Source organism: Chlamydotis macqueenii, chromosome 3, assembly GCF_036417535.1.
Source record: "Chlamydotis macqueenii isolate bChlMac1 chromosome 3, bChlMac1.mat, whole genome shotgun sequence".
NCBI classification, from domain to species: domain Eukaryota; kingdom Metazoa; phylum Chordata; class Aves; order Otidiformes; family Otididae; genus Chlamydotis; species Chlamydotis macqueenii.
The window spans coordinates 126465672-126484002 of NC_141558.1; the positions used below are offsets into that span (position 1 = coordinate 126465672).

General features: G+C 50.6%; 1 protein-coding gene across 1 annotated transcript; it reads right to left on the bottom strand.

Annotated features, from left to right (window-relative positions):
- Window positions 1–14305: 14305 nt before the first annotated feature.
- PAX1 (paired box 1) lies at window positions 14306–18080 on the bottom strand. Its single transcript, XM_086744681.1, has 4 exons — window positions 17345–18080; window positions 16372–16514; window positions 15938–16157; window positions 14306–14397 (listed from the first exon to the last, which is right to left on the bottom strand). The coding sequence occupies exons 1-4, from the start codon at window positions 18078–18080 to the stop codon at window positions 14306–14308; spliced, it is 1191 nt and encodes a 396-aa protein (XP_086600807.1).
- Between the last annotated feature and the right edge of the window lie 251 nt (window positions 18081–18331).

Consider the following 18331-nt stretch of genomic DNA (forward strand, 5'->3'; position numbering starts at 1 on the left):
GTTTTCATGGCCTCAGCTTGCATGGGAAAGGTCTTCAGGACCATCTCCATGGATGGTTGGGAATCTTCTTCCAGCTGCAGGCCAGCAGAGATCCACCTGCCTAGAGCCGGTACCGGCCTCACTGGATCTTCTCCATCCCTGAGACATGGTTGTTGACAGGAGTTGTACCTTCTCTTGGCTGAAAGACACTCTGCTTTCTCCAGGGTTTGTTGGAGCTCTCCTCTGTGCCGGGTCTAGCTCCAGCCGAGCTTCCTTGCATGTGGATGACCAAATTCCTGAATTGTCTCTTAAAGAAAGTCTCAATGGAGGCTTAGAAAGCAGCAATAAAATTGCCCTGTCCTGGGTAGATTTACACCGTGTGATGTGTCCCCTCAGCTGTCTCCCTTTTCCTGAACTTCCAGCTGCTAGTTCCCATGATCATACTGATCTCACCCAGCTTTGGATGCCATCTCAAAGTGAAATATTTGGTCTGAGCTAGCATGGGAAAGAGAGGTGCCTCCACAGGGCAGGTCCTCAGGTCTTACCATAGCTCGGGTCACCCTTGGGAGATGCTGGTCTTCCTCCAGGACCACGTGAGGGAGCAGGCACCCTGCAGTTGGGTGGAAAACCACAGATCGTGGCACCTGGGGGTGTGCGGGTCCTCAGGTGGATCGTCCCACTGACGCGGTGTCTAGGGAGAGGGCAGGCAGGTTTCGCAGCACCGATGAGTCCTGCTCTCCGTCCCTGGTCCCTGCCATGGCTTTTCCCAGTGAGAGGGCTGAGATGGGGCTGGCGTTGCGGTCCCAGCAGGGAGGCAGGGAAGCTGGCCTGGCTAAATTCATTTACTCCTCCACTTGCTCCTTTATTTATTGAGGGGCTGAGCAGGCTTAGCAGTATTCTGGTATTTCAGCAAAATTAGTTATTAATTTTCTCCTAAATGCTCTACAATTTTATTTTATTAAAGCTTTTACAAGGAGAGAGAGAGAGGGTTTTCTTGCGCCGTCCCAAATGGATGCCAATAAAATCTTTATACCCTACCGCAGGCTCAGGTACTCCATGTTTGCAAAGAAAAACATATTATGCAGAGATTTTTTTTTTTAAAAAATATATATATATATTAGAGAAAGGATGTAAAACTTTATTGGTGCTATATTTCCTACCCCTCTGCTTCAGAAAGCCAACTTTCTCAAGTGTTGTACACCAAGCGTACAGTCCTGAAAAGGAGGAAGGAGGGAAATAAAGCGGGAAATAAAGCTTTGGGCAAACACGGGGATCTCTGAGAGCACTCCCGATAATTTTTCCCTTGAAAGCAATACCTTGATGTTCAGGTCTGGTGCCTTAGAAACCCAGATGGGTTTGGAGGAGAGCAGCCCGGCGCCTGGTCCAAGGGAAGACCACACTGGGCAGGCAGTGTCCCTCAGAAGGTGACGGGACTTCCTAAAGTGATGGGACTGTCCCTGTACCCTCACCCCATTCAGACCATGGGGTTTTCACCCAGAAAGGCCAATCCGCTGCTTGGATAAACCAGGGAAGCCCCGCTAGAGCCAGGCGATCGCTTTTGGTTGAACTTGGCCAAGGATCTGGTCCAACGTTCCGGTCTTTATTGGGAAAATTTGTTTACAGCTCCGTACTGGGCAAAGGAAGCTTGCACAGCCCTTCTATGGCACTTACTCACACCAAGCTTTAATATTTGATAATGTTATTTAATAAAATCTGTTACAAGGTTCTTAAATAACTCTTTATGACCCTTTTATGATTTATGCCACGACACGTAACCTCGGGTGTATATATTTTATGTTATTACAGATGTGTAAACTGATATTAATTGTACACATTTTCCCCTGAAGTATAAGAACTCCTTTTTTTCTCTTTTTCCCTTGGCTATATAACTAGACTTATAATAATTTCTACAGAAGGTAAAACCAGCACATAGTTTAAAAAAAAAAAGGATGAAAAATGTTTGCGCAGCTCTGCCTTTCATTTTAAATGAATATAAATGTTCATATATGTCATAAATTTAAGCTGCGAGTAAATTACTGCCAAGTTCCGAGCCCATCTCATGTTTGAATCCTAGGGTAAAATAGAAAACATTTGTGGAATCAGCCCGCTGAAAGCAGCAAGGAAATGATGTCACGTTGATGAAATATGCCGGTTTGATACAATCCAATTAGCACTCTCGGTCGTTCTCTAGCAAGCTCGCGGCAGGTTTGCTTTGGGGATGGAGAGCGGGGCGTCCCACGGTGTGGGGAGAGATGGTGTTCCTCAGGAGCATGCCTGCACGGCCACTGACCGTGCCCCCGTCCGCTCTCCAAGGCCGCCAGCCCCGGACGCAGTCCCCAAGGCTTCCCAGTAGGTTGGAGCAATTCCGTGCTTCCAAGGAGGGCTTTCAGCACCAGCATCTTCCCTTTTTCTTGAGTAAAACGGCCATTGGCAGCCGCCATGAACCCATCCCCTTTTACGGAGCTGGTCCTGGTACGGCTGAGCCCAGCAGCACAGGGTCGTGGCAGGCGCCAACCTCCTGGAGCAGAATCGCTGCACCAGGAGCTGCGTCCCGGCTGCCCCAACTGATGGGATCGTCCAGCCCAGAACCCACCTCTGCCAATGGCAACCCACAGCATCAGGAAAAAGGAAAATAAAGCCCAGATACCTTCTTCTTCAAATGCGATTTACAAAACATTTCAGCATCTGGAGCACGGGACATTAGTTTTGATCACTTCCTTATGATATTTACTCAATTTGTTATACTTAAAGCTATTCTTGTTTTCTATTCTATCTCTGCCTCGCTCTGCTCTTCTCTTTCATCCCCATATTTCTGTTCATTTGTCAAGCACAAAAAAAATCAGCGGCGGAAAAAAAAAATTGAAATATGTCATCAATGTGGCCTTTTTTGTTTTATGACATTAAATGAGCTGCCTGCCCAGGCAGGGGAAAAAAAAAAAAAAACAAGTATTTGAAGTCTGACATTATAACGACCAAAAGTGAAGCATGAAAGTGAGCCGATAATCAAATACTTGGGTAGCGTGTCTACCCAGACCTCTGCTAATGACGGTGTCAGGCTGCTGATGGACGCACGCACGTCTCTGCTGTGTCACGGGCTGCAAGCCGACGCGAAGTTAGCTTGAACTCACACAAAAGGTTAAATTAAAAGTAGCCACGCCGGGTCGGCGCAGGGACACGAGCCTCACTGGAAGCCTTATAAACCACTCAGAGCTGCAGAAATCAGCCCAGAGATGCCGGAAGACATTCCCAACATCTGGGTCTGGCGGCCACAAGCCTTGTCCTCCACCCTGCATGAGGACAACCACGCTGGCGTGTTGGCCAAGACGGGCTCCTCTCACCCGCCCATCCCGAGGAGGGAGCGGCAGGGATCTCTCCTCACCATGGAGTCTGCGGAGGAGCTCCTCGTCAAGCTGGGCAGATAATGGATTTTTTGGCTCCCTGGCCAAACCAGGAGAAAAAAAAAAAACCAAACCACTCAGCTTCTGTTGCATCTCAGCTTTTGGGGGGGAAAAAATACAAAACCCGAACCATGTCATGTTGGGTCAACCTGAACCATCATCTTTGAGTCAAGTCCAGAGCGCTCAGTTCTGCTTTGCTAAGTTATTTAACTCTTTTGTTCTAACCTTTGTCTTTTAATTTAGGTCAATTTAGAAATAAATAAACGCTGTTTGGAAACAAAAGGCTTGAACGTTTTGCTTGGGAAATGTCAAACACTTTAGCAAGTCCAAAGTGAAATGTTTTGACATTTAAAAAAAAAAAAAGCTCTATGCTTTTTTCTAGCTGAAACGAATAGCTGAATTTGACCTGAAAGTGTGAGGAGTTTCTCTTCTCTTCCAAAACTCTGTTTTTGAATGGAACGACTTTCAGCGCCAGAACCCCCAATGCCCAAGCGTAGGTCTGCTCTCCTGGTGCAAGGGAAGCCTCCAGAGATCCGCTGCTCTCCTGCTCAGGTGCCCCAACTGGACGCCTGCTTCCCGCCGGACCGGGACACTTTCAGATCTTCCTTTTCCAACCAACAGCTATTCAGATGCCAGGAAAATGCGTCTTAATAACCAGGTGGGAGATGGCTCCCCTTCTTAGGCTAAGGACCTTGGCCAACACATCATCTGCAAATCCTTTCAAATCCATTCTCGTTCCTCCTGCGTGCCCCAGCTAAACCCTGCTCCGTGCTAAGGTCATTTCTGATTTTGGTGGTGTTTGCTACTTAAACGCATTTCTGAAACTGGGCCTTTTCTCCTGCTCAACACCTGTACTAAGTAGAAGTTGGCCATTGCTCCATCCCGAGCGAGCAGAGTTTATTTAAGTTGGTTTACGGTGGCGTGGGATACAGCTGAGTGTTACTGCACACACTAAAGAAATTACCAGCTGGTAAGAAATGTGTTTGGACAATAGGGAGAGACAATAGCCGAGATAAAAAAAGAGTAAAAGTCATGCGTGCTTTGAGGAAAGCAAACACAACGCTGCTGCCTGCAGCCATCCCACACGGCTCCGGCTCCCGGCTTGCTTTTTCCACATCTCCCACGCCCAGCCCAGCTGACCCTGGGTCTCACCCCTTCCCAGTTAGCCCAGGGGCTCGGGAGCTCTTCCTGGTGCCATGATGTTGTCCGAAAAGAAAGCAGATTCATAGCCCAGTGTACAATGAGCCAATAATCACGCACTCAGGAGAGACATTGCTAATTTATTCCAGGTTTGTGGAAGCCTGGGTGCTTGGAGGTCTTCCACAAAACAAGTGGGACCCTCTGCAATATATTTATATACAAAAATTTTACATATTCAACTTTCTAATATACATTAGTATTCTCTTAAATGATTGGTTAAATTCTCCTTGCCTTGCATGTTAATTCGTACACGTGCTCAGTTCTGTTACTCCACCTATTTCTTTTGAGTTGGTGGTAGGAATTGAGCAGAGGGTCCGTGAGTCAGTGGTTGTGGTGACCCCCACTGGAATTACCTTTCCCCTAGTTTCTTCAGCAGTTGGCACCAAAAGCAAAGCGTCTTCCAAACATTCTGATTAAAAGCTCTTCCCAAGGTTTAGTTGGACGAATGTCCTTGGTTGAAGTACACTAAAGTGTTACTCTTCTTCTTAGAGGTGATTAGGTGTCCTCATTAGCTTATCACAGACAAAGAATGTCTTTGACTTAATTACCTTTATCTCAGTTTCAGAGTCTTCAATAATTTCACCAGGCTGCTTTGCTCCCCGCCCAGGCAGAAGCGCGATTCCCCAGCTCCCAGCCGCTGGGAAAGTTTGCTTGCGGAAACGGCTCCCATCCTAAAAGCCCTCCTTGGCCCCGGTGTCACCGCAGGTAGGGCTGGGTCAGAGGATTACGCTGGGGCTACCTGCCACTCTCATTGTCCTCTGTAGCACGAATAGGGTAATTTAACCCCAAGGAGATAACAAACCAAGAGGCGTTATTAGCATTTCCCATGAAGGTGCGGTGCGGGTTTAAAGGGTTTTTTAACAAATTATCAGGATATCTGGCTCCTTCCAGTTGACTCCGCTGCTCCCTGGTCAATCAACTAAGAGCCGGCAGAAAGACTTTCATTACCTCCAGTCACACACCCGTCATCGGGGACGTGAAGCGGGGCTGGCGGGTGGTGGGTACCACGTCTGGCGTTCCGATGCACACGCTTCGTCCCGCTGCAGAAATTTTGCTCCGCGGACAATGCCTGCGCTCGGGGAGCTTTGTGAAGCATTCCTCCACTTTTCTGAGCGTGTGCTGATGTGTTTTCCTTCAAAGTGGGATTTCAATAGGTAACTTCTCCGGACTTCAGGAAGGGAACTATTGTTTTCCCAGGAACTGCTCCATTGCACGGTTTCCCCCGAAATAACAGCCTCTCCATTTCTGCCTCCATTACCGGATCATTTTTGCGCGTGTCCAGGATAACTCATTTATCCGTAGGCAGAGGATTCGGTGCTTCGGGACCTACCTTCATGGAAAGTTGCAGACCTTAGATCAAAATTTTCATTTCGCCTCGAGTCAGATCCTCCAGCGGATGAAGTGCATGCTGCTTGGGGAAGCCATCTACCATTGCACATGTCCAGCACAAACCAGCGTATCAGTTTTATTAAGCAGGATGCTAGGCAATTTAATAGCCCGGTTTAATTCGGTAGAATTCATCCAGCTTAAGTATTTTTCCATCTTCTGCTCAGCCCGTTTTATGATTTATCAATTACCTGTTTCACATATATCACGAGTTTAACTTTTTCACCCTGTAAATCATATTCCTGGCTGAAGAAATGGGGTCTTTTTACGATTGAAAAAAAAAAAAAAAAAGCCCCACTCGTCTCTCTGTGTAAGAGGCATAATCCTTTCTCTGAAATATTTAAAACATCGTTTGCAATAGATGCAGCTCAGCAATGAGTCAGAAGATTTGTAGGATGTTCGCAAGGTTACAGTGACCTTTTGAGGACAAACCGTATTAAGTAGTAATCTTTCCTACAAATAAACCCGATTTCCATCAATAGGTGGTTCTCTTTTTTTTTTTTTTTTTTTTTTTTCTTGTCTTCTAAGTGTGCCACCCTTTTCGGAGAAAGCCTCTCCCCGGAGGTTTGAGGAGCTGCCCTCCCATTCAAATGCTCTTCATTGAGGCTGGGAGGTTTGTGGGTGTCTCCCCCGGAGCCTTATTTTGTAAAGCACTTACTGAAACGCTGCCTGAAAAAACAAACACGAAGCTTAAATCCCTCGCCCGCATCCCGAGGGGACGTCTCCATTCACTCCGGCGGGCGCGGGCCCAGGCTCCGGCTGTGCAAAGGCACGGCCGCCTAATTGCAACAGGCCCTGCGACGCAGCACTGCCAAATTAAAATTAAAAATTTCGTCATTCTTTTCTTTTAATCGTCCGTTGTATCCCATCCCAACCAACTCCTGAAGACTTTGAAAGACCGGACCGCTGGGTGAAATCCCAGCTGCGCCGAGGTCAACAGCAGAAACTTCCACGGGCTTAATGAGGCCGCGGGCTCTCCCCATGTCTGTTACGACTTTATTTATGTCGTGGTTTAATGAGCGATCATCTAACGCAGATGCATAAATGACTCCAAATGAGACGGCGATCCCTGCTGCGGTTGGTGCTGTAGGGGATGTGATATCAGGCCGTCTCTGTCCTGAAGACTGGGGCGTTAAGAGGAAAGATGGGCAGAAAATATGATAACTCGCCCGTGACTTTTAAGCCAGGTGGTAAATTTCGCCGTTTTTCGGGTGCGAGTCCCCTGGCTCGAAATGACAGCATCAGCAGGCAAAGAGGAACTATTACTTTGCAAAAATACACCAAAAAAAGCCACAAAGTCAGGCAGGGAACCCGCGAAAGAAGAGGATAAATGCTGAAGACCACTGCAGAACTCTACTCAACGATCACAGCTCCTTTTCACCGTGTTATGGACCCATCAGCATCACATCAACGGGGACCAATTTAACGAACCGATGTGATAATTAAGCGGGGTTTTACAAGCTCAGTCTGGAACACGAACTCTGGCAAAAAATCGTTTTGATTCAAGGCTTTAGCATAGAGAATAAACCTCCCGCAAAAACAGAACCGCCCATTAAATTTGATGATATTGTGAAAAACATTCATCTCCTCCTCAGAAACACACGTCCTTTACGTTTTAAAGAAGTAGAACAGAAAACATTGTCAAGAGCACCAGAGGGGCTGTTTTCTCTGCCAGCAGCGAGCCGGTTGCAAATGCTTTCAAATGGAAACTACTCAGAAATTTCAAAAATGTTTGCAAAAAAAAAAAAAAAAAACACATTTTCACTTTCCAACTGACTCTGTTATTGATTTTCCAGGCTGAATAAGGAATGCTTGTTGAATTTTATGGAAACTGATAGTGGGACTATATGAAACTCGCCATAAAAGATAACAGATTTTGTTTTAAAGTCAGATAAAAGTTATAGTCCCGTGTTATTTGGCATATGAATTTCCTATGATACCAATAAAAACGTTCGTTATAAAGCATTTCCTGAGGAATGGCTGTAACCCCAAATGATCACGGTTATTTGCTGAGGAAAATAGGTTTTATTCCGAACAATAAACCTATGCAGATTTATTAACCTGGGAAGCACGCATCCATTTCACGTACCAATCCGGTTCCAGCTGATGGAATTAATAACTCTGATAAAATGAAAAATATCTTTTACACTCCGAAACCATCGCCTGCGTAATGTCACACATAAAAGCGTTTGCTTAGCAGCCTTTAGCTCCGTTTTCCGCAGAAGTCTTCGTCACAATGGGTTGGTTGTGTTTGAACGGCGATATTCGCCGTGTATCACGTTACTGCGGTGCTATTCCCTGCAGATGAATGAAAGCCGAGCGTGGACTCGCAGGAAAAATATGCGGAAGATGAAAATCTGAAACAACCAAAAATGCCCTTCATACTCTCAAGGCGATGGTGAGCTCAGCGTCACCGGCCCCGGCACGGCCAAATCCTTTCTCTGCGGCCAAGTCAACATCCCGCAACACGGGGACCGAGGTCTCCAAGTTCTTTTCTTGAGCCAATGGAGTTTTTCACCTGATCAGGCAATTTTATAACTTTTTTTAATGTAGGAATAACTGTCTTAAGCTAAGAGGCTTGCTGAAGTACCAGGGATATTTTTGGAGGGCAAAAGCTAAAGCTAGGATGAGGATCACCTTTGGGAAAGAGCTGACAGAGATAAGTCCTGAAACAGCCAGCTGAACGCAAGGCCTGCTTTAATTACCTATTTAAGCCACTGCAAAAATAAGATTCAGTTAGAGGAATAAGGCATTTTTGTCCCTAACTTGGCTTCTTTTAATTTTTCTTCATTTCACCCCGAAAGTGGCTACCGCTGCGTAATTCATTCCACATTTCCCAAGGTCGAAGACCGCTGTGCCGTGCAGCAGCGCGCTCCACAAATGCGATTTCTTTCGGAGCGTGGATCAGTAAGTGTTTCGTCCCGCCCACTCCCTTCGCATCCTCGGGATGCTTGGAAGCAGAGAGCTGTCGGAGAAGGCGGCCGTCACGATCCCCATCCCACCTTGGTGTGTGGAGCAGAGAGGAGAAAGAGTGAGTGGGTTTAGGGGAAGGTCTCCTCATTTTGGGTCAAGGAGATGCTGAGACGGCTGCAGCAGCGCCCCAGAGCTGCAGATGCTCGGGGTGCTGGACACCCTCTCCTGAGGGCCGGAAGACCAGGACAGCCAAGTCCCATCGGTGGGCTCTGCCTTTTCCCATAACGTGCTCGTTCCCTGTCTTTTCAGACTAAATGACTTTAAAAAAAACACTGGACTTCACGTTGGTACCTCCTTTCAGAACCCACCGGCTCCGTTGACAGCTGTATTTGCAGCGATCGGCGTTTTCTCCCTGTGCTCAGCAGACCAACCTTTCCAGCAGGGATGCCCCTAATGCTCTCATCTCATGGATGCAGCCAGAGAAAGCACAGAAAGTCACGTAACCCCCCAGAAAAAAAAAATAATTATATATATATGTTATAGACTCACCTGGCATGGGATGCTTGTCAACGGGAGGGAGAGGGTTAACGGAGGAATCTGGGCTTTGTACAGATCAGCACATTCTGCTTTTATAACTGTATGTATCTATACATAGAGAGGGGGGTGAACATGCCGCCCAAATTTTGCATTTTCGAGAAGCAGAACCTGAGTCTGCAGGCCGCGCGTTAAGCCAAACAGCATGTTTTCAGGTAATTAGTGTTTACAATCAGTTTGTAAAGCTAAAGTGACTCCAGATTGCAAGGCACTCAAGAGAAAAAAACACGTAGAGAAGATTTTTTTTTTTTTTTTTTCCTTTGCGTATGCATGCAAATGTCAAATTAACATCTGCATACAATATATGCTCTGGTCAGACCCAAAATATTGTTGTGGTTATGGCCAATTCACTTAAAAGCCTATATGTTTAAAACCTCACATTAGTATGGATGAAATGTTTTCTGTTCCTTTAACTTTTTTTAGGGTTGATGGGGTTTTTTTTAAGTTAAAGCTTCACATTGACGGTACTTATAAGGCACAGCTGTTTCGCTGCACTATATAACAATAGTGTTTTGTATCTGAGTGGCTTTGGAAATCTTCATGCTTACTCAATTCTTCCGAAACCAAAAGCAACCTCACTTGTTCCTTGAAATGGAAGAGTTATCTGGAGCGTTGTTCTCGCTTTCAAGCAGATTATTGTTGGGTGGTTTTGTTGGTGGGGTTTTTTTTTTTTTTTGGTGGTTTTTTTTTTTTTTTTGCCTGTGCCTCATCTCGTCTGAAAGGTGGTTGGGAGTGCCCCAAATGAGCATCATCATGATGCCCCAAACGAGCATCCTCATGGGCTCGGCCGCTGCTTGGCGACAGCACGCAGCCATGGGCGGCCCCACCATGCAGCTCACAGCCTCGCCTTTACCTTCCTCTCAAGACTACATGACGTTTTGCGTGCTAAGTACAGACTTTCTCATTCTCTTCCCAACCACGACGGGAAATCCTTTAGCCCTTTGCCAGAAACTTACTTTATAATGAAGTTAAAACACCTGATGTTCGATCTGATGCATCATAGGAGATGCATCATCGCGGGCTCAGTGGAGCTATACGGATTTCTGTCATCCTGATGTTTAAAAAAAAAAAGAAGAAAATTCAGGCCGATGTAGATTTAGAAGTGAGCTCTATTAATCCCTCCGTTCTTCAAGAGTTTGGAGCTTTCGATGCTTGTAAGCATCTGCAAGGTTGAAACCAAAAGATGTTTCAGCCAACCCTGAAATGAAAAACGTAAATATGAAATATTAAAAACAGATCTGTTCTGGAGAAGAACTTTGACATTGCCACAAAACCGAAGAAGAAAGGGAAAACTCTGGCATATAAATGCAGGATGACGTCACCTTCTGAGAGCCCAGTGCCAAAACAGTGCTGTCTCAGGGAGGGCTTCAGTGGGAGCTCTTGTTGTCCCTGCCAGGTTCATATCCCTGCGAGATAAAAAGTACTTTGGGATCTATACTGCAGGATGGGGGGGCAGGCGGGGATTGCGCTCGTATCTGCAGGATCGAGTCCAGAAACAGAAGACTCGTGCTCTTCAGGCAAGTCATCGCTCTTCCTTCCACAACCTGCTCCAAAATCCGTCGACACACAGAGCTTCGGAAAAGAGACCAGAGTAGTGCTATGCTTCGGCAATTTTTTTTTTTTAATTTTTTTTTTTTTTTTTGCTTCAATTTATCATCACCACCTTTCTACAAATTACCGGGGGGGGGGGGGGGGTGTCTTTGCCAAAACAGCCCTGGCGCAGCTCTGTGCGGGTCGAATGAGCCAAGGATGGATGCACTGGTGGGAAACAGCTCTCCCGCGGAAGGGAGACGAAGAAGCGAAAGCCTGATGAGCGGAAAGCTCTGGGGACCGCAAGGCGCGGTGTTACCTGCAGGCTGGCTGCAATGTAGCCTAGAAATCGCAGGTTTCTTAGGGAGGAAAAACAGATTTATTCAGTCGGTTCAGGCCTCCAGTGCAGGCTGCCATCGTTTTAGTGTCCGTATTATTTTATTATTTACCCCGTTGAGCTTTGTTCCTGTGGTGAGGAAATGTTGTGAAGTGCACGAGTTATTTGAGAATCAAATATATATATAAATATATACGTATATGTGTGTGCATAAGTATATGTGTAGCTGTACATGTATGTACACAAGTATATCTATGTGTGTACACGCTTCCCTACGCACCCAGTCAGAGCCGGAGCAGGGAGGCAGCCGGATCTTTGAACCCAAAAATTCTCATCCCCTAACACGAAGCGTCACCCACTGCCAGTGACCCAGGCTAATGTTAGCATCGCTTCATCTCTGAGGGCATCGCCTCTCCTCCGGCCAGCTCCTGCCCCGAGCTGCAGGCACCATGCCCGGCGCGCTCGCCACGCTGCAGCTCGAAGCCGCGGCGTGGGGACACAGACCCAGCGAGAGCAGCCGGGTGCCAAACATCTGCGAGCCCCCGCTTCCACGGCACGGCTGGTTTCTAACCAGAGGGTTGGTTTTAAATCTTTACGATTCTTTCCACGCTAAAAAGAAAATAAATATGCGGTCCACCAGCCACTCTCCAGCGACAAAGCGCAGGTCCCGTCTCCATCCTGCTCCACGCGCTCAAAGGAAACAGTGCTAAAGATATACAGGGCAGGTAGAGCTAATGGAAACAGTTTCAGCCCCATTTTTTTTCCATCGGAAAAACGCCATTTCATCAAAATGGCCATGTTCCGAGGGATGGTATTGATTTTGACCAAAACCGTCACTGAAAAAGCATCAGAGCGGATTGTTTCCACCCTCTCGCTTTGTTCCGGTAAATTCAAAAAGTTCTGCACCCATCAAGTCCAATTTTCTCTGGATTGTGTCAGGCTGCCCACTGCAGAGAGGCGTTTGCTGGGAGGCTGGGTGGTGGAGAGGCAGAGCGTCGCCCTACTTCGGCGACTGGTTTTATTTTGGGATTTGGTTGGGGAGTCTCTATTCCCAGCATTTTTTGTTTTTTTTTTTGTGATGGGAAGAGGGTTGGCTGGGGCATGCAGGGCATACACCGAGTTCTCCCGGTCCTCCCAGGGATCCTCCACGTGTGCAGTGCGCGTGTGACAAGGGACAGGCTGAGAGCGGGGCAGGGGTGTGTTTCCCCTCCTCGGTTCGGGTTTTGGCACCCTGAGCATCCTGGGCTGCCGGCTGGAAAGAGCCATGCCCAGCTCCAAGACACTGACAACAGTTATCGTCATTACTGTTACCAACAAGGGCCAAATAAGATATTTTTACCTCATTTTCTCAGCATGGAGTGACCTACGGCAGCTGGAGCGCATTTTCCTTCCTCTTCGTGCTACTTTTTTCTCCGTAACTTAGGAAAAAGCACCTCTTGTTGCTAATTCCCCCCCAAATAACACACCATCTGTCACACTTCCAACAGCAAGTTCCTAAATTTCTTTTGGGGGCTTGCTCCTGGGGGGACACAGGCACCCATGGGACACAGGCCAGCATTCTCAGGCTGTTTCGGTCTTTTTTTTACGGCAGGCTGCCACCACGGTCGTAGGGGTTCCCGCTTGCCCAGACCCCACCACAGCACGGCTGTGGATGCCCCATGCCTGGAAACATTCCAGGCCAGATTGGCCGGGGCTCTGAGCAACCTGATGTGGTTGGAGATGTCCCTGCTCCTGGCAGGGGGGTTGGACTGGGTGGGCTTTAACGCTCCCTTCCCACCCAAATTATTCCGTGATTCTAAGTGGACAAAGCTGGTGGGGAACGAGGCAGAGGTGACTCTCAGGTGGCTCAGCCATCCTCGCGTCCTGTACAACGGCCTCGGTGGCAGTTTGGCTGCGGATCTGGCCCCGGAACAGCACTCTCGCCTACTTCAAATTCCCTCCCGTGCTTGGTGGCTGCTTGCAAAGACCAGCTATCACCGGAGGCTTCACAGCAGCAGAGGCAAAAACCCCACCTTTGCCACCCCGAGGTTGAAGGCAAAATAATTTCCCAGAGCGGGAATGTCAAATTTGGCACCCTGCTCGCTCCCTCCCACAAAGACACGCTCTCTGCGCAGAGCCAGGCCTGTATTCTCCTGCCAGGATATTTCCTCCCTGCCCTGCTGCAGGACCTTCCCCTTCTCCAGACAATGGAGGGACCGAAGCCAACGGCAGCGGCTGGAGCAGCCGGGGAACGCCGGAGCCCAGCGAAGCCCGTCCCGAACGTGGCCCGGCCGGCAGGACAGGAGGGGGACAGCGGACCCTGGGTGGGTGGGTGGGCTGCGAGGGGTCAGGTGAGGCCAGAGCCAACCCGCAGATGCCATCCGAGGCCTGGGGACAGCGGGAGAAGCAGCCAGATCCCGCGGGAAGGAGGTTGGCGACGTGTGCCCACGGTAGTCACTTTTTTTATTGAGGTTTGTTGTTATAAAAAAAATATATCGTAAAAACATCACGGCACGTTGGTCCGTTTCCACGCCGGGGCAGAGTGCCGGGACGGAGCGGGCTCCGTCACACAGCTCAGCCGGCACGGAGCTGGGGATGCTCCAAGCAACGGCTGGGGCTGGAGGGGCTCGCCGCCCAACAGTCTTCGGGGATGTGGGGAGGAGAAAGAAAAACTGAAAGCAAGGCGGGGAAAATAAAAATAAAAATAAAAAAGATAAAATAGAAGGAAGACTGGGTCTCTTCTGTCACTCCTTTGCAATCCGAAGGAGATCAAGCGTCCCACGGGGCACCGCGAGTGCACGCCCCTGCGCGGGGGGTTTGCGGTTGGGAGGATGTCACCTCTCAGCGCCCCGGCTGCCTCCTCGTCCCTGCAGGCGCCCGCCAAAGGTGGTGGCACTCAGAGCACAGTTCGGTGGCACTCAGGGCTTGGGTGACGGTTTGCGGGTGGTCGTCCCAAGAGTGGCCATCTCCTGAGCACTGCACGGCAGCTCTAGGAAGAGGAGGCTGGGATAGAGAGTCCGTGGATGGCGGTCAGAGGGTCCGGAGATTTCCCCACGGGGCTGGCGGGTTTTCTGTCCACGGCTGTGAAAAGGGTGGGGGAAAAAAAAAAAAAGAAAGAAAAAAAAAAGAAAGAAAAAAGAAAAAGAAAAAAGAGAAAGAAAAAAAGACACCAACAAGGCAGTGGATTGATGGACTCGAAGCCCACCGCTGCATCTGCACACATGCAGACCAACAGCCCCCCGAAAGCGGCTCTGCCCCTCCGACCCCCCCATCCGTCTGCCCCCAGGAAAGCCCCCCCACCTCAGAGAGGGGCTGCCAGGCTACCAGACCTCTGTGGGAAAAGGAGAGGAAGGGGGACGTGTTCCCCGAGCGAGAGGGACCTGGCGGGACAGGCAGAGGGCCTGGGGGCGAGCAGGGGACACGCGGGGGCCGGGGGCTGCTGCGGGCATGGGGGGTTGTTCTGGGGAAATAACGGCTGTGAAATAAAAAAAAAAAAAAGTCGGAACTGGAGGGCGAAACGGCCCGGCTGAGTTTGTCTTTATTTCCTCTCTTTTTGTTGTTTTTTCCTTTTTTTTTCCCCCTTTTTTTTTTTTTATTATTTTCCCCCTTCTTTCTTTCCTTCTTTTTTCCCCCCTGCCGCCTCCATCTCCTGGGATCCCGGGATGGATGCAGGGACCACAGCCCCCCCCGCCAGACCCTGCCCGGGCCGGGGGTGCCTTTGGCCGGATAATCCAACATTCGGGGTGTCCCAGGTAAGTAGTGAAGCCAGAAAACCGATCCGAATTAAATTAAAAAGGAAAAAGCATTTAAAGAGAATTAAAAAATACAACAACAACCAAAAAAACCACCAAGAACCGAAAACCAAATCGTTTAAAGACAGTCTGCGAGCTTTTTGGCAAGGACAGCTTGAAGACTGGCAAGTCAGAAAACTCAGGCTCCAAGCCGCTTAAAACGCAGGGAAAATACCTCAAAAAAAAATACACTCAACACGCGCAGACTATCTTTCCTCCTTCGTTCATTTCCTTTCCTTCCTTTTTTCTTTCTTTCTTTCCCTTTTTATTTTCCTTTCCTTCCTCTCCCTCGCCTTCTAGCGCTCCGTTTCTCTAATTTGTTATTTTTCCCCCAAGAATTGGTTCACAATTCTCTATTTTCACCCACCGACACTCGCAAAAACGCATCCCCGGGCCAGCTGCTGCTACAGCCCACAGTAAGGCAGAAACGGTAACGGGTCGTTTAAAAAAAAAAAAAAATTAAAGTTAAAAACAAAACCAAACCAAACAAAAAAAAAACGGTAAAGAAACGGGCTAATAAGTGGGGAGTTAATTGCAAATGTGAAAACGAATAAAAAGTCTAATACGACGAAAAAGGAGGAGGATTCCGACGGGGATTTTACAGCCAGAACAGAGGAGCCGGGATTTTTTAAAACGAAACGGCCGACTGGGGAATCAGTGACTAATTAGTGAGAGACAGAAGAAACGCCCCAATTAGCAGTACCTGCGTTCACATCAAGCCCACGCGCTCCTCACCTGGATTTTCCTGTGAGGGGTCCCGACGGGATGAGAGAGGGGTGATAACGGCGATAACCCCCGGCCCCCCGCCACAGCCCCCCGTCCCGTCTCACCTTCCCTCCCGGGCTGCTTGAAGGCCATCGCCGTGGGCAGGTCGCCGCCGTGCACGGCCACGCCGGGCCCGTGGTGGCCCAGGGGGCTCGCCTGCGGCTGCCAGGGGTGGCCCGGGGGCAGGTAGCCAGCGGCCGCCCCGCCGTAGACGCCGTGCTGGTTGGGGGGGGGGTAGGCGCAGGCCGGGAGGAAGGTTCCCACCGAGGAGAGCCCCGGGGCGGGCTGGGGGACAAGGGACAAAGGGACAGGCGTCAGGTTGCGGGAGAACGGGGGCTCGGAACCAACCCCGCCATACCCGCTCCCCGGCTCCGGCCCTCGCGGCCGCCCCGTCGGGGAAACAGGGATCCCGGGTGCAGGGGAGACGGGAGCCACGGGAAATCGGGTCCCCTGCCCGTGTCCCCTCCTGACCCCCCTTGTCCCCTCCCGCCCCCGTTACCTGCGGGTATTTGAGGTCTCCCTCCAGAGCAGCCTTGTCGATGCCGTTGAGGGCCGGAGCCGGGGGGAAGGCCGCCCTGTTCCCGCCGGGCCACTCCTCCATTTTGGGGGTGTAGGCAGAACCCTCGGGGCCGGGCAGAGCCCCTGGGGAGGAGAGGGCGCCGGGTCCCTTAGCGACAGCCCACCCCGACCCCCGCTTTGCAGGGATTGGGGTGAAAACCCGACGGGGAGGGCACAGACCCGCCTCGCCTCCCACTCGCCGCCAGCATCTCGGGGCCACAGCCCAGTCCCGGGAGCCAAAATTGAGTGTACCCCGTGCCCTCCGCCCGGTTCCCCCCAACCCCCACTTCAATTCCACGCTCCCGATAATTTAGGAGGCCCAATTTCTCTTCCGACGACTGAGATTTATAAAAGTGACATCGGAATTTTAAAGATAAATGATTGCACGGAGGGAAAACGCATGCGGTTGATTTACTCGGGGTTTTGAAAGGATAAAAAGGACCCGCAACCCACCCCCCCGCCAGCCCCGGCCGCTCCTCGGCTCCTCGCTTCCTCCTCCCTGGCTCGGTTTTTTGAGAAAAACCGAGGGGGGGGGGGGGTCCCGGTGAGCGCCGGGCCCGTTTTCCTCTATTTTTTGCCCCCTTTTCCTCTCTCCTGGATTGTTTTCTCCCCCATTTTTTTCCCCCCTCCATTTCAATTTTTTTTTTAATAAATTCCCTTAGCGAAGGGAAATTCAGGGCTCCGAATGCGCGCTCGGCAATCTATCTATCATCCCTCGGAAAATATTTTCCACATTTTTCATAAAAAGTTCAAGATGTCTGAGCCCTCGCCGCCATCTGGCCCCGCCGCGCCCGTCCTGCCAGTGCGGCCATCCAAAAAAAAAAATACAAAAAACCCGAAAAAAACTCGAATGGCGAGATCACGCCCCGTGGGGATTGGGGGGGGGGGTGCGGGGTCCGGAGAGCGGTACCCACCCGTCTGCTCCACGAAGGCGCGGATGCCGAGGATGTTGGAGACGGAGTGCGCGGAGGGCCAGGAGCGGGGCAGGCCGGCGTGAGGCCCCGTCGAGGCCCCCCCGGCGTGGTGGGGGCCCGCCTTGGCGGGCGGCGGGGCGGCGGCGGGGCTGGGGTAGGGGTACTGGTAGAGGGGGCCGTAGGGCAGGGCGGGCCGGGCGGGGGGCTGCTCGGCGGCGTGGCGGGGGCCGGGCGGGGGGGGCAGGCCGGCGATCTTGTTGCGCAGGATGCGGCTGATGGAGCTGACGGAGGGGACGTTGTACTTGTCGCAGACGCCGTCGGCCAGCAGCCGGTCGCGGATCTCCCAGGCGAAGATGCCCGGGTCGCCCTGCTTGTAGCCGCGGATGTGCTTGACGACGGTGGGGGTGGTGACCCGCGGCTTGCTGCCGCCGATGGCCCCGGGCAGGATGGAGCCGGTCTCGTGGTAGCGGGCCAGGATCTTGCTGACGCAGCCGTGGGAGACGCGGAGCTGGCGGCTGATGTCGCAGGGCCGGATGCCCAGCTGGGCCAGCTCCACGATCCGCAGCCGGACGGCGGTGGGCAGCGGCCGCCCGTTGACGAAGACGCCCCCCAGCTGGTTGACCTCCCCGTAGGTGTGCTCTGCCGAGGGGAGACCCTCAGCGCCGGGACGGGACGGGACCGGGACGCGGACGGGACGGGGCGGGGGAGGGAGCGCGCCGTCGGGTAAGTCTGGCATGGCAGAGGGACTGGGCTGCCGTGGGGAGGGGAAAGGGAAAAGGGGGGAAAGGGAAAAGATAAAGGAAAAGGGGAGAAAAAGGAAAAAGGGAGAAAAAGAAAAGGGGGAAAGGGAGAAAAAGAAAAGGGGGAAAGGGAGAAAAAGAAAAGAAAAAAAAGGAAAGGCAAAAAGAAAAAAAAGGAAAGGCAAAAAGAAAAAAAGGAAAGGCAAAAAGAAAAAAAAAGGAAAGGCAAAAAGAAAAAAAAAAGGAA